At 41.3% G+C, this 23,244-nt stretch overlaps 1 protein-coding gene across 2 annotated transcripts in view; it reads right to left on the reverse strand.

Annotated features, from left to right (window-relative positions):
- The window catches only part of DAAM2 (dishevelled associated activator of morphogenesis 2), a 204,899-nt gene that overhangs the window by 13,399 nt on the left and 168,256 nt on the right, over positions 1–23,244 (reverse strand). For both annotated transcript variants that reach the window (XM_059467440.1, XM_059467439.1), the window contains 8 exons: positions 21,652–21,758; positions 12,907–12,991; positions 11,286–11,392; positions 10,500–10,588; positions 9,594–9,762; positions 7,664–7,771; positions 6,190–6,250; positions 2,448–2,579 (listed from right to left, as the gene is read on the reverse strand). In XM_059467440.1, the coding sequence (XP_059323423.1) occupies positions 2,448–2,579; positions 6,190–6,250; positions 7,664–7,771; positions 9,594–9,762; positions 10,500–10,588; positions 11,286–11,392; positions 12,907–12,991; positions 21,652–21,758 (858 nt within the window). The remainder of the gene's footprint in view (positions 1–2,447; positions 2,580–6,189; positions 6,251–7,663; positions 7,772–9,593; positions 9,763–10,499; positions 10,589–11,285; positions 11,393–12,906; positions 12,992–21,651; positions 21,759–23,244) is intronic.

Genomic DNA, 23,244 nt, shown 5'->3' on the forward strand with positions numbered 1-23,244 from the left:
TAAAAGAACAGGACAATCAGATGTCTTGGTCCTTCTCTTCCTTTAATTGGCTATTCCATTATGTTTCCATGGTAAGAAAAAAGCTTGTGATTCAACAAGCACAGAGAGCCCATTGAGGTTGGAAGATGTTATAAGCTTTGCAAAGCACATCTGGTTTGTTGAAAATTTCCAGCTTTTTCCTTTTTTTTTTTTTTTTTCTTTTTTAAGAAAGAAAAGAGGAAAAAGAGGAAGAAGAGAGGGCCAAAATAATATGAAGCAAACACGAGAAATAGCTCAACACTGGTAAGGACAGACAGTTCCCTTACTGGAGTCCAAAGGCAGCTTTTTGCCAGTGGAAGAACCAAAGCCATAGGCTGAGCAAAAGTTGGAATGGTGTGTGTTCAAACATAGCAAGGGTGTGTGAGGAGAAGGTAGAGTAACGTTTCCTAAGCATGTTATAGTCATTAAAATAAAACATCTCTTTATGTTGAGTGCTTTATGTTGGCTATGTCTAAAAAAGTGTACAACAACTTCCAGACATACTGCTCTGTCTGCAGGGAGTTTCTCTGGTTATTTTTAAAGCAAAAGAATGGCATTTTCCCTGAAAGTGTCTGATCAAGGAAACTTGCATTGCTGTGCTGGACATGTACCACTTGCTGGTTTTTAACCCCCAACTGAACTTATAGAGAATCTGCATTGGGTTTTTGTCCTGGTGTGCCAAAAAGAAAGGAGCACCACCATCTTTAACACCAAACCAAAAGTGTGCAGTGTAAGCCATGCACAGAGCATCTTTCCAGAAATGTGTGCCTAACTATAATGAGGTTGAAAAATTTACCCAGTCATAATACAAAAGCCCCAGACCATAGAAAACCAAGTTTTTCTCAGTAAATTTAGTGGGGTCACAGAAAGTAAAGGGTTTTTCTGTGCTTAGATAGCCAGTGTGAACATTATTATACTGAAAGTAGTTTGAATTTTCTCAAGCAACATGACAGCAATCAAAAATTGAAGTGTTCAAGGCCAGGGTGGAGGGGGCTCTGAGCAACCCAATCGAGTGGGAAGTGTCCCTGCCCATGGCTGGGGGGAGGACGTTGGAACTAGATGATCTTTCCTTAGGGTCCCTTCCAATCCAAACCATTCTATGATACTATGAAACATTAGTCATGTTATTCTCCCCAGAATGTTTCTTGTGGTGTTGTACTGCCCAGCTTTGCCCTCTGAGTGCTGCAATAGCTACTGCCCCACTGGTGCTTGCCAGGGCAGCCCTCACTGACAGCTGGTGGCTCTGGCATTTGCAGCTGCAAGTCACTATCACCAAGTTTATCTCCACAGTGAGGAAATGTTTTTGAATCACAAAATAACACTACTGCAGAGGAACTGTATGAATGAGGAGTCTTACTGTCAAGATCCTCAGTCTCTATTTTCAAAGTCTAAGGTCTTCTGATCCAACAGCACAGCTTTCATTAGTAATGCAATAGGTCCTTTAACACTAAAAGGACTGACACCAGAGTGGAAACAATTCAATCCAAAAGAAATAACCCCTTTGCTTCATATAGCCAAGCACTTTTAACATGCCAGCCAACAAGGGCAGATTTGCCATTACATATAATTTACTTTAAAACTTGCTCTTCTCTAAACATTTTCATACGCTTATGATCTTTTCACATAAATTCTTCCTCATTCAGCTGAGAGACAGAGGGATTACTGCCAGATTCCAGCCATCAGCAAAGAACAAGCACCTCCTTAGGTGTACCAATTGGTAATGGAGGTGCAGACAGTGAAAGGACAAAATGACTGCAGCAGCACCTGAAGAATAAACATGCACATGGTTCTGGGTGTGTAAGAAGAAACCAAAAACTTCAGACAAACCACACATGTTTGGGATTTCTATCTTTGTACTGAAATACACCCAGTAACAGAGAAGTGGAAAAGATCAAGCTGGTGCAGCACTGTACCAGCCGCTGAGAAGAAAATTAACTCTATCCCAGCTGAAACCAGGATACCAAACTACCAGGTACATTTTTAAAGGAAAGAGACAAAGCACAGATGTCCCCAGATGAATGAGCAAAGTGGAATGCAGTCAGAAGGAGAAGGTAAAAAGATGTGAAGTTGCCATCACTAACAAAGGACCCCTTTCTCAGCAATGGTTTAAAGGCCATTCCCTTCCACACTGTGGCAAGGTGTGGTATCCTGTTGTGCAGGATACTGCCACTGCGATTCTATGCCACACAGAATAATGTGAAGAAAGATTAGAAAGAAGTGGGTAAGAACATGATCCTTCTTTTAATCCTAAAATATGTCCTAAATGGATATAGACCACATTAGAAAAAATAAGAAACTTCAGCCTAAACAATTTTCTGTCTCTATTAAGTTTTCACAGCAGTTCCAGCACCTTAAATCACTGTTTCCATTTTAATTCAGGCTTTTGACTGAGCTGATGAAACTCTAATCACTGCAAAAGGAATTCTTACCTTGTCTCTAGCCTCGTTGAGAAGGTCTTCTAACTCTGAGAAGCTGAAACTGGCCACAGTGATGAAATCACTCATCACAGGAACAAACCTGTCCCCTGATTCTCGCATGCGTCTCTTCTGATAATCCAGCTCCTGAAAGAGAAGAGATAGAGACAGGTAAGTGTCAAAGATTCCTCAGTGATGAGGAAAGCATCAGGAAAGTCCATCTGTTTCACTCACTGCAGAGCATGCTCTGCTCACACATGCATCCAGAGCTCTAACTTAGAAAGCACTTTCTCACTAAGTCAGAAATTTTTAGGTGAGAGAGGGCAGGTCAAGGTGGGATGAAGGAAGGTCCTGGTTACAGTTTCATTTATCCTCAAATGACAACCACTCCCAAGAAAGCCATCAACATGCTAAGTTTCTAAAGCAACTTTATAATTTAAGCATCAACTACATGAAGTGCTGCACTTTTTTCCCCTATGCAATATGACAAATGATAAAAAGCTTTGTGCAGTAAGTGACTTTAGGATTTTTAATAGTGAGTTTTGTTCCATGGTCTCTTCCCATGGTCAATCGAAATGCTGTATACTTAGGAAAATCTATTCTAGATCTGCTCTTTATTTCTTTGAAAAGCAGCAGGTGAACAGCAAAAAAGACATCAGAATTGGTTCTTCCACTGAAGGACAAGTAGACAGATGCCAGGTGCAACATTTGTTAGCACCCTAAGCATTATCTTGGACGTCATAAAAGTGACAGAGTTAGAAACTGGGGCTATTGAGCTAAGAAGAGTTATGGTAAAAGTAAAAAGGATACATAAAATCATAGGAAACAATGATCTATTTGTCTGCTACCTACCAAAAGAAAAAATATGATAGCAAAATTCTTTCTTTCTGGCTCAAGTTTTTTAGTTTTAAGCCAAGATTACCCATAGCTATCTCTTCCCTTACTTTAATCATCATGCTTGAAACATGGAGAGAGCTGCAGAGCTCCTCAAACTGACTAATTTATAGTGACATTGGATGTCTCTCATGCCTGTGCTTGGCTTGTGTGCTGTTGACAGTCTCATGGGGACAATAAAAATGTAATCTGGGCCTCATCTTTATTCTCAGCTGAATAATCAGTGGGAATGATAAAGCCTGACTTTCTCTGTAGGGAAAGCAGCATGAAGCAGCAGGTCAAGTTATGATCTGACCCTCTGTTCCCTTTGGAAAAAAATACTTTTGTGCTGGCTGCAGGTCTAGCTCCATGCATATGTTGGGTGCTCTCTGTTAACTGCTCATCAAAATAGTAGTTCATAGAGCGGAATGGGTAGGCTTATAAGCACCTATGGGTAAGTTTGTAAGCACCTATGCTGAGAAACATCTTGGGATTTGCTCCACACAGTGCTGCTGAATGCCAAGAACTACTTTGGCCATCAACAAACTAAAATCTGACATGATATATCTTTTGGTCTGGCGTGAGTTGGAAAAAAAAGAATGCAACCAGCACATGGAAAGACCACAAAGGAGAAAAGGGGCAGCAAAGGCAATGTGGAGGTGGCCAGAGAAAGCCCACAATAAAGAAGTGCTACTTCCTCTGCTTTGCATTAAATTCTCTTTTCCTGGTTTCCTAACAGATCACAAGGGACAGTCCTGGGAGCACTGCTCAGTACATCACTTTGCAGTGAACTTTGTCTGTTACAATCACGTTTAAATGAACCTTACAAATACAAGAAATATCACTTCACATTCTTCTAAGAATATTTTTTTTTCAGCCACTCACTTCCATTCTAATTTTGAAGCTTATTTTAGCTGAAAGTTGCTCCACTCTCTCCTTCCCCCTTTCTCTGGCAGGTGAGTATAACAATTCTGTCATCTTACTCTCAGTTGAAAGCTATGGCATTTGTGACTGCTACTTGAGAGCAGGGTTTTTCAAAGGAAAATCAAGATTAGGTGGTCTGCTCTTCAATTTCAAATTCAGTTCTTCTCTGCAGAATAATAACCTCAAAATGCAAGAAAGCTTTAAACCCACACAAGCAACCAGTATGACTATGTAATCAGCCAGAGAGTGACACCACAGAAAAATAAATTCCTCTGGATCTTCTGGAAATGGTCTCTACTAATCATAGTAGCACAACAGAGGCTGGGCCTGGCCCTGGTGGGCTGGGCTGCTGATTCTCAAGAGGAATGAAATGATTCAGCCATGGGAGTAATTTCTCAAGTGGTGGTTATGATCTTCTTGCCGTGTGAGAGAAGGGCTCTGCTGACAAAGTTCCCTTCCATTACTTATCTGTCCTTCTGGAAGCATTCTACACAAAGGCAACAGCTGTATGAATGTCATTGAAAATGAATGCATCTTATTTTTACATAGAAGTGAGCTGCAAATCCAGGGAGCCAAATGGTTCGTAGTACCTTTAAGAACATCTGACTGTGAAACTATTTTTAGCTTTCTATTCTTAAGGGGCCTTGAAGAAACACCAGTCACTGGAGCCAAAACTGTGGTGAGAACACACTGGAAGAGAATCAAGAATCACACCTTCCCCTCCTCCCCCTTCCACCTGACAGTGATCGTCTATTGTTGCTACAGTGCTGCTTTTTACACGCCAGAAAACCACGGACTGAGCAAGCAGACTGGGAGGTGCTGGCAGCCTCAGAAGAAAAATACCATGGCAGGAAGAAGACTGAGGCAGGAAGATGGTGATTGTATGGGAAGGAGAGGTTGCCCATGGAACCCATGTATGGAAAAGAGAAGAAAAATCAGCTGTCAAGGTAGAAGGACAAATAATCTCATGAAAGAAAGGAAAACAGAGTTAGCAACTCACATTTCAAAAGGGGGGAATTGTCTGTCCCAGCCAAAAACTGGGCCTCTCTTCATGTCATGAACTCCATGTCAGCCTTCCCTTTACAGGTTCTTTTAATTCCCAAACACTGTACCCCATGTCTGGAGCAGTATTTCTTCTCATTGCTGCATTCTCCCTTACCCCAACAATCCAGAAATAAGCTTTGGAAGGTTTGGGGATTTTTCTTCACAGGAGGATCACTGGTTAATTACACAATGAACTGCTGGCAACAGCCAGACAGCCTAGGGGCCACTGACAGGACAAAGATACCTTCCTCTATCCCAGAGGCAAAAGCAAATTCAGGTCACGTGAAAGAAAAATGAACTCATCACTGTCTGGTCTCATGGTGAATGAGAAGGACTGGAGGGTCCTGTGTTAGTCCCTTGAAAACAGGTAATCCTTGCACAGAAATCACCCAACGCAATTTCCAACAACCAGCTTTCATTAGTAGCAGGAAAAATTCCACCACGGTTGCTTTGCTTGCCAGCTCAGCTGCTTCATTTTTAACTGGTTTCTATCCTTCCCTTTGCCTTCCCAAGGAGTGCTTAGGGTAGAAGATAGGGTTGCATATAACAGAGCACTACCTGCTTACTACTACTCCAAGAGCCATGTGAAACACTTGCTCAGCAGCCATCCATCCCTCAGTAAGAAAGAGCATGAATTTAATTTCTTCTTTCAGTCCATGCCACTTTTCAAACTGTCCTTTTACTTTCCAGGTTGAGATCAAACAAGCTTTTCATTAGCCTTAGCTCTGCTAAGATCATCAGCAGGAGCTCCACATGAGAAGCTTTTATTTGTTTTTTCTTGGTTAATGCATTCTGGAATGGAATGGAAAGGAATGAAAAAAGAAAGCCCACTTTATCTTATCATAAAATATATACTGCCCCTGATTCTGAGAGAGATATTGTAAGTGTGGCACTTTGGAAACCTTCAGATACTTACAGTTTCAACAGCTTTCAATCCAGTCTTTATGTTGTTGACTTCCTTCTCCAGCTCTACCAGGCTGCACAGGAGACAGAGGCAGAGCAGATAAAACAAAAAGAGCAGTGTTACTCAGAGGTACAGGAACTGTGCAGCAGCACAGACCACTGGCCCATCACGTCTGGGATCCGGCCTCTGGCACCAGCCACGCCAGATGACTCGGAACGAGGGGAGGGGATCTGTTGCTGCTCTGTGCTACTTTTGTATGTAAGATGTAAAAGGAGACAGACCCTGCTTGCCTGTGGTCACACTGAAAACTGGGATTTTCCTGGGAAGGAAGGGGTAGGCTGCCCTCAGAACATCTGCCCTGCAAGCTGTGCCTGACCCTTCAGCCAGGAGCGTACACACCACGGCCAGTTTGCAGAGATAGCTGACACACCAACAAGGAGCACAGCTTTAGCACACACATCACTGCAGTCTCAGATTATCTCCACATATGATTCTTACACCACATAACTACTAAATCCCATTAGCAGTACATTTACATGTGATTCCTTTTTTCTCCCTCACAGTTCAAACATTGTTTTTTCCATCTGCACTTCTACCATATGGTAATCTGGGCCAGCTTACACTGTAACTGAGCACAGAAATGTACTGTTAATGTTCATACATGCTTCCCTAGACACAAATGTTACGCTGAATGTCTGCTCATCATACATAAATGTGAGTTCTTTTTTTTTTAAGGACTTGTGAGAAAAATAAGTCTTTAATTTCCAGATAACTAGTGAGTACCTATTTGTGAGTCAGCAGGCATCCCCTCCAAATTTTTGGGGAGCAGTAGCTAACATCTCAAAAACACCCCTAAAGCTTTAATGAATGACTTTTAAGTGTGAAAATACATTAATTTATCACTTGTCTTTCATTAGTTGGACTAGTTCCTTACATGAAGAATCATGTGTGGGTAAATATTATGTGTAATATTTTTTGAGCAGTGCTTTGGAAAGAGAAAAAAAAAAAAAGTTTGTATTTTGGGGGCTGGCTTCTGTATTCATTTTTCACAAACACTTCCAGAAATGTACCATTGACTTTTTTGCAAAAATATGATGCTTTCCATATTTCTGTGCAAGACTGATACGTGCAAAAGTCTGAACAGTCTTCCTGAAAAAGATTTACTGTAGCCTCTGTGCCTAACTGACCCTATCTTAAAAACAAACCTGCAATTACCCAGAAAAAATAGCACACTTAGATGAGCAACCATAGAATATGGTGGATGAATCACAAGCAACAGCCAGCCTAGTTAGAAAGTCTGATTCAGAAATAAAGTAAATACAGGAAATTCTAAGTTAAGCTATCAATTCAGTTATGTACAACAAAGGCATTACAACTCTAAGGCTGGCCACGGGTTTGGAAGACAGAAGTTAAAAAAATTTATGACAACTAAGTTAACAGAAATCACTGAGAACTCCAGCTCTGAGAAGAAATAGCATGGACTTACTTGACTTTTGCTGCTTCTGGAAGATGCTGCAACTCAGACTGGATATCTAGGATATCTGGATAATTCTTTTCAAAGATCATAATTAGGTAGTGCAAGAGTGTAATGTTCCTAAAGAAAACAAAACAAAAACAAAAGGTAGAAATGAGAAGGAAGATGATCATGAGAAGGAAAGGTTGGTGAAAGGATTGTGACAAATCAGTGAAAAATATTTGGGTAGGAAATGCGCTTGTTTGAACAAAATAAACAATGTGTCAGCAGTTAGCAGCTGTGCTACTGAAAGAAAAGTGCAAAAGACTGAAATGGATTAGTCCTTTATGAACCATCCTTCCTAAAACCTCAAGCAATATAATGTATCCTAATTTATTCTGGGAACACCAGCATGCTTCCATCCATGTGTGTAGATGGTGTAATAGAAAAGAAAATTGCAAAACACTGTATAATATTTGTCACCAGATACTTCAGAGAATAAACAACTAATAGTACTAAAGGGACATTAACTTTTAAGGGAGAAGCAAGCTGTCCTCAGAGGCAACATGGGGAAAAAAAACCCAGAGTTGATTAAGAAGAGAAAAAAGTTCTTGAAGATTGGAAAAGTTGCAAAAAAACTACTGCAGTAATGAAACAGCTGAGCTTATGTGTAGTGGTCAGGCTCACTAATGTAAAACCAATGGCAGCCCAAGTAGGAGCAGATGGAATTGTGTTGCATGAAGGATGCCGGAGACGGTTTAAGGAAATTTGTAAAGTAAACAAGAAATTCTGCTTGTAAAGAGAACAGACAGCCATAACAGCTTCTTTGGGTGGGTGTTATGTGGTTAACTGACAGGGAAGATAGCAGATGGCCACTGCTTCACTCAGACTGGAGCCTTGGAGCTGGGAACTGGTGAGGGAACAGAATCTGCACAGGACATCTAATATATGGAAAAATTAGTTCAAGCTACATTAAGGCAAAAAAGAGTTCAACATTTGCTATACAACTGTTAGCCTTGGAACACAGAAAAGGACATTTTGGTAGTCAGAACAGTACTCCGTTAGTTCAAACTCTATTAGGTAGGGATGAATTTCTTATAATATTTTACTGCCATCATTCATTCTGTCACAGCCTGAAGTAATTTAACCACAACTATGGTCTCAGCAGGTCTTAAAATTCAAAGAATTTTAGTTCCTTGAAGGAACTAAACTGAATTCAAGGAACCTGCAAGGTTCTTACTCCAAGGAGTTTCCTTTCTCCAAGAAAACCTTAGTGCTGCTGTAGTTGAGAAGTCATATTCTCTACCCAGTCTCAGCTGGATTAATTTCCAGGACCAGTATAGGGATATGGAGCAAAACACAGAGTGACTATAGAGACCTGCAGTCCATGTAAATGAACAGTAAACTCCACATTCCAAAACCAGCTGTTTTCCTTATCTGCCCTAGATACAACCAGGATCAGTCTCTCTGAGTTATGCCTTATGGTTTCATTAGTGGTATACATAGAGAAAATGTTTGTGACAGTCCTGCCTCAGAAATATACACCCTGTTTCACAGGAGACATAAAATTGTGGTCAATTTTTTTTTTTTATGTTTTCTATTTTTGCAAAACCATGGCCATAAAACTTTGGTAGAAAGAGAAAATTCCATGGAAATCCTCCTCCTCCCTAAAGTTATTTCAGTTTTTGTGAAATACATTTTGTCATCTATGCATAAGGTTGCAGAAACACACTCCAACAGCAGATGTGCGCAACCCAGAGAAACAGTAGAATTTGGTTGCTGTGTTAATAGCTGATTTTAATTGCTGCAGAATCTTTAAGAGTGAAAAGCACTACTTAAATGGCAAATAAGACATGATTTCCAATTGTCTACAGAGCAAAAACCAAACAAAAACCCATTTTCACTACTATGCTAAGAGATGCAGCAGCACAGTTACCAACATATTTATGGCCTTTCACCCCACCTGTCTATGCTGGATTTGGTGTCCGCAATTTTGTTCAGGCTGGAGACTTTGAAGCCATAAGCGCTTCCCCTTTGGCCCTTGTTCATGTAATTCCCAAAGGCAAGAACTACCTCCAGGAGTTGCCTCAAACGCTTGCTTCGGATGAGTTCTTTGGATGCCAGAAGAATGGCTTGAAGAGAGAGAAGAAAGAAGAACAAGTTATTGCACAGTGGCGGTTTTTAGCATGCTGGGGCCCATAATTTGAAATACCCTGAATAGCATTTGCACAGCAACTGCTGCAACTCTGTGCTGTCCTTCCTGCACCCACACACACCCAGAATGAGGACAACTGGAAGGAAAATGCACTACATCAAACTTGTAGGAAGCTCCTTTCAACACAGAAGCAAGGCTGTTCTCCTGTTACCTCACATTCTAAAAGCATAGCCAGTGAGAACAGAGGGAAGGCTTGAGCTCTTCTGAAAATGTAGAGTAGAACACACTCACTTGTACTCTGTAATAATCATGGATGTGGTACACACCTCCCCTGCTTCTAGGTTACACATTCCCTGAGCATCAGTGTCCTGAAGTATCTATTCAAGTGCCATTTAAAGAGGGAAGGTGCAAGGACCTGAGGGTGAGAAGGGAGGGCTGACCTGCACAGAAAGGCTATGAAAGTTTTTGGCAGCTCAGCACAGCCTGACAGCACGCTGTCATATTTGTCAGGTCATATTTACAGTGTAACAGTCATGGAACAGATTTTATTAAGTCAGTGGGTAAGAAAGAAGAGTGTCAGACAGAACTTATTTCTTAGGATATGACACACCTTGGGCTCACCTGCTCTACAAACACAGCATGCATGAAGACAAGCCTCTCTTGACCTTCCCTACCCCTCTACGCAACTCTTAGAAAAAGCTTTATTAACCATACCTTCCACTTTTGGTTTTGCTTCTGCCAGCCTCTCTGGAAACTTCTTCTTAAAGAATAATGCTTGCAGCCGCTGCTGGTAGTGGTCAATCCTGCATGCAGGGCAGAGGAAAGCCAACAATTAACTGGAACTCTTGAAGTCCAGGGCCAGTATGCTCCCCACATAACCCAATGGTTGGATGTTCAGTACCATGAAGCCAAGGCATGGGATTATGGACACAGTTCAAACAGATACTACATAATCAACCTCGTTATGAAAATGGTGGACCTCAAGTCACGTTTTGCTCTCAACTGAAAAGGAGCTGGAAGAATTCCCTCTATATTCAGAATATAGTCATAGGAGATGCCAGCTAGACCTCCATTAGCAGAAAAAAATGTTAATCCTTATCAGAGGTGTAGCAAAGTTGTAACAAGAAAGAGAGTCAGAGGATGAGGAGATGAGATAGCTTAACAGAAGAAGGGATCTATATGAAATACTGACCCCTGGCTACACTACATCTGACACTTGTATCTGCATTCCTTTTTGTGAACAAATTTAGGCAGAGGAGGCAGATTTCTGCCTGTTGTCAGGGCACAGACCCTTATGCACAGAGAGTGCTTCTTGTCAGTTAAGTTTGTGTCATGAATAGAAATATTTGTAACATTCACAGGCTTCTGGCAAACACAGGGTATAATGCTGGCCCTCAATCTTGCACATTCCCCGCAGTGCCAGACGATCCATTTTCAATAACAATTACACCTGCTTCCAAAAAGTCCTGCGTGCACTCTCCTGTAATGTACCAAACAGACCTGCTCATTTCGAAGAGGAAACGATCCGCCCGGGCCATGCGCTCGATTTCGTGTTTGTGCTCCTCCAACAGGTCAGTATCGCTCTTTTCAGGAACAAACTTCAGTAGCTAGAGTGAGAGACACAAACCAAACACTGAGAAGTGAGATCCAAGGAAAATGAGAGGGGGACAGAGGAGCACAAACAAACCCTGGTGTAGTGAGAGCCCTCAGATTTCTCTGCTACCACTGGGAAGCATTACATTGACTCAGCTGTGTGACCATAACTTCAAAAAAGTGCAGCTGTGTCTACAAAATTGACCTCTTCTAAACCTTTGCTTGCTGTTCTGTCTTTATCCTTCACTGACCCCATTAAGATTCATTTTTAATTCTATGGGGAATTTCCCATTTCAAAATCCTAAAGGCCAAGTGCTACTGCAACTTACCCAAGGGGAAGTACAGAGAGAACTTGATTCCCACAGCACTGCTTGGAGTTTAGATTGGTGCAAACAAGAGCAGGATGTGTCCCAAACACAGTGAAGTACCCATCATGCCTATCGTACACACAAAGCCTCATCTATCTCTCTCGGGTATGCCCTACACTGCTGAAACAATAAACAATAACCAAACAACTGGATATGTGTCTGACACTGGCTGCTATTCATATGCTGACCTTAAAAGCTTGTGCTTGGACAGGCTTTTGACAGAACTGGTGGTAGCTGTGCTTTAGTATGGTTACAAATGCTACCCTGCACACAGCCTCAGCTCACACCCACAAAACCCAATGACAAGGCATATGAAGCACTCTGCCCTTTACCACTTGCTAATACTTTATTGCACTCTGCAAATATGTGATATTCAAAGGTGTGGAGCATCAGGAGCTTGCAGTGACTTCTGGAACAGCTGTGGTCATTCAGATAACATGACAAGTAGGCTATAAATTTCCAAAATGGAAAAGCTTTTTGTTCATGATTAAACACTGACTGCCCAGAAAGAAGGAATCATATTTATTAGACAGTTCATAATTATAATGTTTTGCACACTCCTAAGGAACTCCATCACATGTTTCTTTGGTCAAAGCAGCGTCTCTCACCTTCTATAAATGGAAATTGGGCAATTATGGTGTAATTGTGGGGGTTTTTCCTCACAAGTTATACAGCCAACCAGGTACTGGGGATGGAAGTATCTGGCTTCCCTTCTAATGTTCCTGTGAGATCCCTTCTAGTCCTGGCTCTAATCATTGACCTACATGGCCTGGCTCCTGACACTTCCCAATAGAAAAGGCAGGTAAAGAAGGGAGAAGAAGAAAAAGAAAAGAGAAAAGAAAAACAACAGCAATAATAAATAATCAGCAGGAAAAAGTAGAGATGGGAAAAATTATGGAATGGAGAGGACATAAAAAGAAACCTCATACCACCTGTAATCATGCAAATTTTGTACCAAGAAGAGAAACAGTTACATGACAGAGGTATACACAACAACATTGGAAAAAATACTTTTCTCATGCTCTCCTGTGCAGCTCCACTGACATGACAGAGCCAAGTTCTCATCTGCAGAAAAACAGCAGTGCCAGTACACAAATCCACTTGAGAAAAGGCAGTGAAGGACCTAAAAATAAGTTATACCCGACTTTAATCTTTCTCACCTGCTCAAGCATATCTTTCGCTAGGTCCTCTTGCTCATCCATCTTCAAGATTGCTTGTCTGATTTCTTCATTAGACAGCTTCAACCTTTCAAAAGTATCAGCATTGTGCCATTAGTGCAAAGCTTAAGTGACTCTGACAATTCACAAAGTAGGAAGCCTGAAACGCTGCACCAAACAGGCATGAAACAACCACAGCAAGGTCTACTGTGACGTTGCTATTCTAGAATATTCAGAAAGAGGAATAAATCAGTTCTAAACACAGAGGTTTTATGGATAATATACTTTTATCCTCTTCAGCTAATCACACATCAAAAATCAGACAGTGATTAATAACAATCAAGTCCTCATAGCTCAAAAGTACTTCTAAGCTTCCCCATACCAGACGCCTCCCTTATTAAGTTCTTTTGCTATAGTAAAACCCTTCATGCCCATGTGACTTCTGACTGTGAGCTCATGTAACATCCTGACTTGTGAATATTAAAGCATCTCTCAGAGTAACAAATAACGGGACTGCAAACTCCCTTACTGAGAAAGAGTTTTCTTGCAAGAAAACTGCTTGTGCATCTGAGGTAACAGAGAGCACACTCTCCTTACCATCTACTTCTGTGTACAATGAGCAGGAGTCATCAGCTACAACTGAACCAAGAATCAATAAAGAAAAGAAGTCTCAAGGTCCACTTGAAATTCAGAACAGATCAGGAGTCGTCAAAATTTGTCATTACCAAGATGTTGCTTGATGGATACCTGAAATGAACTCGGTTGTTCTCAGAGCAGATGGCAACAAAGAAATGCACCAACCCCAACCCATGATACTCAGTCATTTCAGGAGAGTAGGAAATACTGAAATGAACCATAAAGGAAAAGCCATTCACAAGAAAATCTCAGTTTTGGGACTGAAAGAGTGTAAAAAGAAATATTTGAAGAGTAAAGTCTACAGTCTCCATGGACTTTCTACTATCAATTAATTAACAGTAGAAAGAGAAAATGCAAATATAAAGAAGAGACAGGCTGATGCATGAAGTAAAATGTTTTAGTCTTCAGTGCTAAGAAGTTCCATGTTGAAATTTCATATTGCCATTAACATTTGGACAGAATCACAGTTTTGGAAAAACATGGTAAAAGCAAAAGAAAAAGCTTTTTTTTTACAGACAGGAAATATTACTAAATATAAGACACTTAAAATATTTTAATATTGCCCAATATAACCAACAGCTGGAAAATAAAATATGAATTAAGAGACATTTGAAATCTTGTAAGTGTTACATCTCTGAACTAATTTCTCTTATTGTGTTCCAAGCTGGGCATTATGCAGTCTTTCCACAAGGAGAGAAAACTGATACCAGCTAAGCAAGATAAAGAACTGAACATCCAGAAAAGCTTCATAATTGGGCCATGTTCAAATGAGATATAAGGATTAATAGTTTTACAATGGAAAGGTTGGAAACTTTTTACTTCAGGTTATTAGTTTGACACTGGATGAAAAAAACAAACTTCAGTACATGAGGTTCTGCATAAAGCTCTACAGCCTCAATCAGAAAGTGTAAGGGTTACTTTTGGCTTAAACAGTGAATCGTAATGGCCATGGCTATGTGACTCTGAACTGATCAAACACTGTGACCAGAGAAGGGCTAAAACTGGTGGCTGTCAGCCTGGTCCCTAGGAGATACATACACACATGCCCTAACAATTCAGTGCCTGAAGTTTTTAAAGTGCTTCATTTTGTTGATTATTTTTCCTTTAGAGAGCACCTTTGCATTTTACAGAAGCTGCTGTCTGCAGATTAAACTTGTAACACAGGCACACAGTCTGTGAGAGGGAAAGAAATAAAGCAACTCATTATCACCAGGGTGGAGGGGTTTTCTTGCTACTTTCACAGTTTACAAAGAATGAGGGTGCATTTTCACGTGTTTTCCACGCCAGTAACTTGAGCAATCACTCACTGACCACCCATTATACAGGGGAAGTACCTCTGTGTGTATTTGGGGATGCAGTAAACAGGACCAAATAAACAGGTTTGAGGTACAGCAACACAATGGTGTTGCATATATGACCACTGATCTTGCTGTTCTGTCCAGAAGCCCAAGGATTCCATGCTCTTCTGTTTGCTGCCATTCATCAGCATTAAATACACTTGAAAACATTTTCTGCTCAAAAATAATTGAGAGCCCCAAGGACAGAGAGTTATACAAACACTTTGATTTCTTGGATGATTCTGTGCCCCACCAGCCATCAGCAGAAAAACATCTGGTTTGAATGGTTTAGCCCACAGCAGAGAGAAGCAGAAAGCTTGCCAGTCCCCTGCTGAGAAGCAGTTTAACTTGGTCATTTACAGGACTGCAACAGGGTCATGGTGCCTGCAGGTGTGCATCCTAGATTATTACCAATCTAATTACTAGTACGCAAGGATTTACAGCAGAACAATCTTACTCTTCCAAAACGGGTTTGTTCTTCTTCTGGGACAGGATGCCTTTCAAAAGCAACAGTGACACAAAACACAGATCTTCCCATTTAAAAATGTCTGAATATGGAGCCAAAGAATTGTTAATCAAGTGATTCTTCTTGTATTTTCAAAACTCATGCCCAGCCATGTAGCAGATCTTAAAGATGGCCAGCAGTAATGTGAAACAGATGTGCTGCTTTTAAACAGAAGCAGGTGAACTGATTAAAGAAGAACCTAAAGCAGATGCGTAAAATCTTTCCATTTAAAACTGAAAAGAGGCATCCCTCAGCGCCTAAAACTCATATGAGAGAGCAAAATTAAAGTGGAATTATGGCCCAAAAATTTACACTACAGAAATTACATTTTGGTATCTATTGGAAAGCTGCAATGACTTTCTTACAAGCTTTGCAGATCCAGGCACTCTTCCTCCAGCTGCTGGAGGTAACTCAATTTGGAACAGCACACAATTCAAGCTGTATTCCCTCTGCCTTACACTTCTCGAAATCACGTATCCTGGAATCACGACACAGGAAGTAACTGTGACCAGAACAAAATACAGTGCCCCTTTGCTCAGCTGCAGCACATTCACTCATAGCACAGATACTGCCTGTTTTTGTTCAACAGGAGCCTGACACTGGCCAGATGAGGAAGGAAAAGGATCTTTACTAAAAATGCTCCCGCCTTCTTCCCTCACCCATACATCTGGTGGCAGTATATGGAAGTCCAACTGCTTGAGTCATCTTCAAGCAATGTTAAAGCTCAACAAGTACGAAATAACTTCTGATATGGTACTTAGCCTGCCTCCCTCTATCCCCTCCGGCGTCATAAATAATCTCTATTGACTCTGCAGAGTAATTCATCACTAATCTCCCCAGGACACCTCGACTGATTTAACACCAGCTTCACTTGCAGACATCAAGTGGTTTATTGTTTCGTCCTTTTGGAGAACGCCGGCAGCCTGACTCAGAACATGCCTGGGAGACATGTTGCAGTTTTGCATCAACTTCCTTTACAGACACCCAGTGCTTTCTCATTTTTTCTCCTTAAATATACCCATTGATATAACTCACAGTAACTTCCCCCCTCTCTTTCTCCCTCCCATGAATCAAAGCAAAATGCTTGTCACTCATTAACCATCTCCCCCTCCAAGGAAAAAGTGAGTTACATCATGGGCTTGTTCCTTGGATCTTTCCTAGCTTTTGAGAAGGAAGAATACTTTCCCACTAACAGAGAAATTGAGGTGTTTTTCAGCTGTGCTAAGTTCCCATACCACAGGGATCACAGGCCCACTGTTCCTTTTACCTTGGAGAAGAGGACTGATTATCATGTATCAAGGACATTTTATACCTCCTGCTGAACTATGGTGTTCCCAACAGATGCCAACATAGTAGCTGTGACAGTGACAGGCACTGATTGATACTTAGCTACGTCCTAAGGCCAGTTTGTACAGCTCACCCAAATCTTAGCTTTAGTGACTGCAGAATACTCCATCTCCACAAAGTCATTTCACACAGGCTACTAGTCAATTCATTCCCAAACTTTGTGACTGAGACAGAAGCCTTGTCTAACTCCTGAGCTCTCCTAAGGCTCTGTACAGCTCCCAAAATGCAGGCTTTTCAATATCTGTGTTTTGGGAATACTGATTGTCACTAACCTGTAAAGGCCTCCTTTTAGAAGCAGCATTCTGGAGGCAGGCTGGTCTAACTACACATTCAGCCAGAGGACAGAGAGATGCAGCCACTCCTCCCACATCCCCTTATGCCAGCTGCCCACTCATCTCATTAGTGAAGACAACAGTGCTTTCTCTTTTGTGGGACAACAGCTGGGACATTTTACCAGGTACACCTTACACCATTATATCAACACGCTGGGGGAAAAAAATCCACCAGTGCCTTTTCAGAACATCACTGTGGAACTATTCTGGCAAGTACAGAAAGAAACTGGCTTTTCTTTTCTTGTTTTCCTTCAGCAAAAGCTCATGAGTAACCAAGCAACTTTGCATTCAAATACTCTCAGTTACCTTCCAAGAACGATCTGGGGATGATTATCTTTCTGAGCCAAGAAGAGTAAAGCAGAACCAAATATGGAAATCCCCAAATTACCATTGGTGAAGCAGTGGTTCATCTTTTATCGTAACCCTACCTTCAGGTTCCTAGTTGTGATCTCAGATAGGAGATGCAGGCACTGACAAACGTGTTCAGTTTGCTGTGGAGTATCATACTCAGCATACCAGGTAAAGCCATTTATTGTGGACCTTTATTTAAACCCAAACAATCTCTCCAGGAACACAGCAGGCACTGGTTACTGCCCAGTGTTTTTCAATACAGCACACTGAGGAACAGGAATGCCGAGTCCAATCAGGTTTTTCTTTATCAAGATATGATTTGTACTCCAGAATATCATACTGCTTCAAATTTACCTTAAAACAAGGGTGAACACTGAATTGTCCCATGGCAGAAAGGCACACAGGGACTGGGGCAGTGCAAAGCCGGTACACAGAGAGTGACATTGGCTGAATAGCTTGCCCCCTTAATGTCTCAACTGAAAGAGTTTAAAAGCACTGAAGAGGTACAGTCATGTATTCCGTATTCTCATTGGAAATTCTGCCCAAGCCTTTTTTCTTCTCCCTTACTTCAAATGATGTTTGAATTGATAAAGCCAAATATTTGATAAACCTGCCTGCTAGTATCTGTCTAACGTCACATTCACATTTAAAACTATTCTTGTGTAGTCAGATTCTGCCTTCAGCTACTACTGGTCTTATGACATTTTGCTAGCATGCCTACTGTTTCCAGCCTCTTGAGAAGGTTACTGCCAACTCACTGAGCCACAGAAATAACAAACTCATCACATTATTCAGAAGAACACTGACATAATTATTTCACTGGACATCATGCAAAATAATGTGCACAAAGAAGTTCCATAAGTATACGTTCAGCCTTCTTCCAAGCAAGATGTCTCAAAGAACTGAATCTCTCCAGAGCATTTCACAGAGCAAGACAGTGAACAGTACATATCTTGGGCATATTCTGAAATAACATTTAAAGAAATGACACTACAAAAACAGAGCAGCAAAAATATTATCAATTACTTAAGTAATGGAGGCAGTGAGAAGCCATAGTGGTGAGAGAGGTCAGAAAAATTTCCAGCTGCCAGGTGAAAGCAAGGAAACATAGGGATCTGGGATGACTCTTCCAGACCACACAAGTCTGACAACAAAACTCCAGCCTGGAGGAAACTGAAGACATCAGGAAATTCATGAGAGATAGCAGACTTCCAGTGTGACAAAAGTAACTATATGTTTGAAATACCATAAAGAAAGCTAAATTTGAAGCTGGTGGCTGCCTGAACTGAATACAAACAGATGGTTCCATGCCCTGGTTGAACTATGGCCTACTAGAAGGCCATAGAGAAGAGAAACTCATCTTATGCTTTTTAAGCCTTTGAAGATGCCCTATGGAACAGAGCTTTATTTTAGATCCATCAGACTCTATTAAACAGGGACAATTTAGTCCTTTCTCTGCAGGAAAACTGAAAGATGTTACTATCGAGTAGTTGAAACAGGTATCTTTTTATGGAAGTAAAGATGAGATCAGGGAAGAGGGTTTATAAATTTGTTAGATGTCAGCAAAAATCAACTAGCAATTCAATTTTCATCTTTTTTCAGCCTACCATGTGGTAGTCTCTCTGCAAAAGAAAGCAAGAGACATCTATTTCTCACTCTTGATAGGTTTTGGCTTGTTGGACCATATGAAATATGAGCTCTGCCTGACCCCTTCTAACACAGTGTTAGTAAAACAAAAACATTTGGGTAGGGGAGGGAAATAAAACCCAACACATGCAGCTATTTTACTTTAAAGGACATGATGGTTTAGTGTAAACAAAGGGGGAATAAACTACAGGGATATATGCACCGTACAAGTCAATTGGAAACAGCTGTTGGCAGATACTGTGGCAACCTGAAATCTGGGGCTGCAGCTCCGGGTTGCAGAAACTCCTTTTGTTTGTCCTCAGTTTTAAATCCCCTCTCACTGCATTGTGAGTGCACACCCCCATGCACATGTATGAGCTGTGCTGCAGGAGCAGCAAGTGCATGGCAGCAGGGCAGAGCAGTGCGGGGATGATTTGGCTGGGAGTGTCTCTTCTTCAGGGTCTAACCTCAAGGAGGAAGATGTGGGGTATGAAAAAATCTGCAAAGGGGTTATAAAGCCCTTTCAACTATTGTCTGAAGCCATTCCCCCCAATTCCTGTCTTTAATATTAGAACCATACAACAGCAAACTGCAAAAAAAGAGGCAAGAATGTAAAGGTGCTATTTCAGTTCCCAAAGATTTTTGCTTTTCTGGTTGCATTTAAAAGGGAAGCTTGGGGAGGAATACCAATCCTGGGCCAACCTGAACAATATTTCTGATATTCTGGGTGTAACACTATCTGTTACAAACATTATATTATCTAAGCCAGTGGGATAGGCCTGGCAGGTGGTGTTTCCAATACCACAACAGCAAAGTTAGCAGAGCACAGTGCAAACTTGCAGGCTCCATAGGGACATCACAATTGCCAAATCTCTATCGTCAGTGTTAGACATGCTAACAATAAGAGCAGAATATTTCCTAGAGAAGAAGCTAACAGCCACAAAACACAGCTTTCACCTCTGGTTTGAGTCCAGACTAGCAGTTCAAGTTGCACTAACTTCATGGCAGACCTGGAGTGAACAGATGCCATGGATCTTGAAGTGCAGGGTTCATGCTTCAATGACCTTGCTGCTGGAGGCAGCAAAAAGAAAGACAAAACACAGAAACTGTCCCCTCTCTCTTTCTGTATGGAGATGATTCTTCTCAGGTAAGATTGCCCAGACTTGCACACCAGAGGAGGTGAATGTTGAAAAACATGCATTGCTGCTGTCCAGATTGCTTTTTTTTGGAGACAGAAGATTTTTACAAAAAAATATCTAGTGCAATACCAAGTCATGGACCACTTTCCTGGATGCTCCTTAGTCCAGCCAACTGAAGACATGATGTTGCCACTTCCAGGAAATGTTCCACCTGCTTACAGAGTTAATCTGAACCCCAGACATATTCAGTAGGTCTGTCAAACAGCATGAAAATCCTGGTGCCCTTATGCCTCCCCATGCCTCTGCCCCAGCCTCAGCCAGCTGCCAACACCAGCAAAGACATGTGTTGGCAACTGCTGCAGAGAGAGAAATGTAAGCGTTTCCTCAGGGAAGGTTTGGATGGTGGGGGTCCTGCTGACATGCAGGCTAATGCCACATAAGTAGCATAATGAGAGCCTCCACAGGTTTCACTAAGCATGGGAAAGAACTCACTCCATTCCTGGTGGTCTGGCTGCAACCTTGCTTTAACTATCAGCTTGCTAGAGCAGACAAGCCTCCCATCCATATGAACCCATATTTTCTACCGCCCAATCAGACACTTTTGCTGCTCAGGACTGCCACAGTTTTGTCAGGTTTTGTCTCCAGCCTTGCTGCTCCTCCTCTGTTAGGAAAGGCAACTTTCTCAGTTTGATCAGTGTCTGACAAATCTGATAGTGACAGACCTCAAAGCAGCACTTATGTCGGTAGAAAGGCATGAAAAAAAAGGGCCCTGATGTCACTGCATTTGAATGCATTAGTCATTGTAGGAATACACAGGAGCAACTCTTGGCTTCAAAAACATAATTTACAAATAGAAGACTTCTGATTTGGAAGGGACCCACAAGGATCACTGAGTCCAACTCTTTAGTAAATGGCGCATACAGGCATTTAAACCACAACCTTGATGTTATTAGCACCATGCTCTAACCAACTGTGCTCATCTCAGGTCTTGAATATGAATGCCTGTGTTTGCCACTGCTCTCACCACAAGTCCAAAATGAACATCACACTCAGTTCTGCTCTGTTCCAGGGAGGTGGTCAGAGCAATATTTAGAAAGAAACACACAGAACAGAGACAAATGACAGAAATAGAACATGGGGGACACATTACTTAGAGTGAAGTGCAAGCACTGCCAAAGAGCTCCTTTCATCTACCAGTGAGTACTGATCACTTTCTGATGATGAGTCTTCTGATAGAAGCTGATGCCCTCCTGTTTGACACATGAAATGTGTGTGTGGATATTTTTATTAAGTGAGAAAACATGTATGAGAAACGTCCTTTTATGACACCATAAGAGAGGTTTATCTGAGGCTCTGCAGGTATTAAACAGCAGGTCTAGCTGGGAAAAGAAACACATCCATTTGTTTCATTTCATCCCCTCTTGCCTCTGCATTGATCATGGCACACCCTGTAAGCTAAGGCTTAGCACACTTACTTGGAAAGGAGAATGACACAATTCTGGGCCCTCCGGCCATCAATCACAGAGAGCTCTTTCACCTTTCGTGTGGAGAGGTAGAGGTCTTCTGTTGAGCCCATCTCTTTCTGCATGTATTTCAAAAGGGAGGGAAAACAATCAGTATTATGTTGCTCACTCAAGACTGATAGACTTAGCTCAGTGTAATGAACAAACCTATCCCTACCTGGAAAAATTCACCCACATGATAAGAAAAGGAGAAAAAAGCAGAAAGCATGGGGGTAGATCGTGTGTTACTGGACAAACAGAAGTAATTCATTAACATCTGTAAGCTCATCTTTGATCCCAAATACTAGACCTGTTTCTGACCTATTGGACTCACTCTACCAACAATTCCATTATGTTAATGTGAAAAATTGGCGTGATAGGAGAATCAGGCACATTATGAGGAAGATCACTGGTGTCACAGCATATCCTTCAGCAGATGCCTCCTCTAGGGGTTACACAGCATTCTTGAAAGGCTGCAGCACAAGCAACAAAACCCGCTCTGTTATGTCTTACAGCTGCCATTGGACCTGACCGATCCGTATTATATGAGAGATGTAAATAGTAGAGCATGATGGCATTTATTTACTAAATATATCTTACTAAATGGTAAAAATCTACATTTAAACTATCTTCTCTTTTAAAAACTAATGAATACATTTAATCATTCAGAAATCACCCCTTTGCAAAGTTGTCTGTATAACCCCATTGCCATACTCATCACCTGAAAAGCACTTGAAAATCCAGTCCAGAACATTTGTCATAGCACACAGAGATAAAATATTTGCAAACTCAGTCTGGCCATCAAGTTTTTATTTTCTCAGCTAACTGCTGCAGGAACTATTTATAAAATGCCTTTTCATGACATATCCATATTGTCAGGCCTTGAGATTTTGAGATTTATCAGAATAATATAGCTTTGAATGCACCCATCAAATAAGCAACATGACTTCTTTTTTAGCATATAACAGCAAGCATGCTGAGTCAGATCAAAAGGTCCATCTACCCCAGCATCCTGACCCTGGCAGTGGCCAATAGCAGAAACTCAGGGAAACATGTCAGATCATGGCAAGCACACAGAGTGGGTTCTTCTCAGAATTCACTCTCAGGACTCAAGGTTCTGCAGCTCAAGGCTTACTTACATGAGCAAGACTAATCTGTAAAGAGAGTCTGACACCCAAGCATTTGAGAGTTCAGTGTAAATCATAGGTTCATACTGCTGGCTGTCATTTCAGTTATTGTTACAGTCAGCTAGCACAAATCTGTGTTGCTCCTGGATATAGAAAGATTCATACAGCCACTTCCAAAAGTGTTGCAGTGAGCCACCACCAACAGAAAGTGACATTTTTAAACAGGTACAATGCACCAGTTGAAGACATGCACTTAGTAAATTCTTCTAGATGTGCCCAAAGCATCTAGCTTGGCAGAAATACAATTGCAATGCTACTCAATAAATCAAATAATGTTTCCTAAAAAGGCAAAATTTACTTTAGGTAAGTTTATTATTTCTGAGAGAATATCTAACGAAACCAACAAGACGAGTTTCCCCAGTATGATCTGGCATGCAGA

This window comes from Ammospiza nelsoni, chromosome 3, assembly GCF_027579445.1.
Source record: "Ammospiza nelsoni isolate bAmmNel1 chromosome 3, bAmmNel1.pri, whole genome shotgun sequence".
NCBI classification, from domain to species: domain Eukaryota; kingdom Metazoa; phylum Chordata; class Aves; order Passeriformes; family Passerellidae; genus Ammospiza; species Ammospiza nelsoni.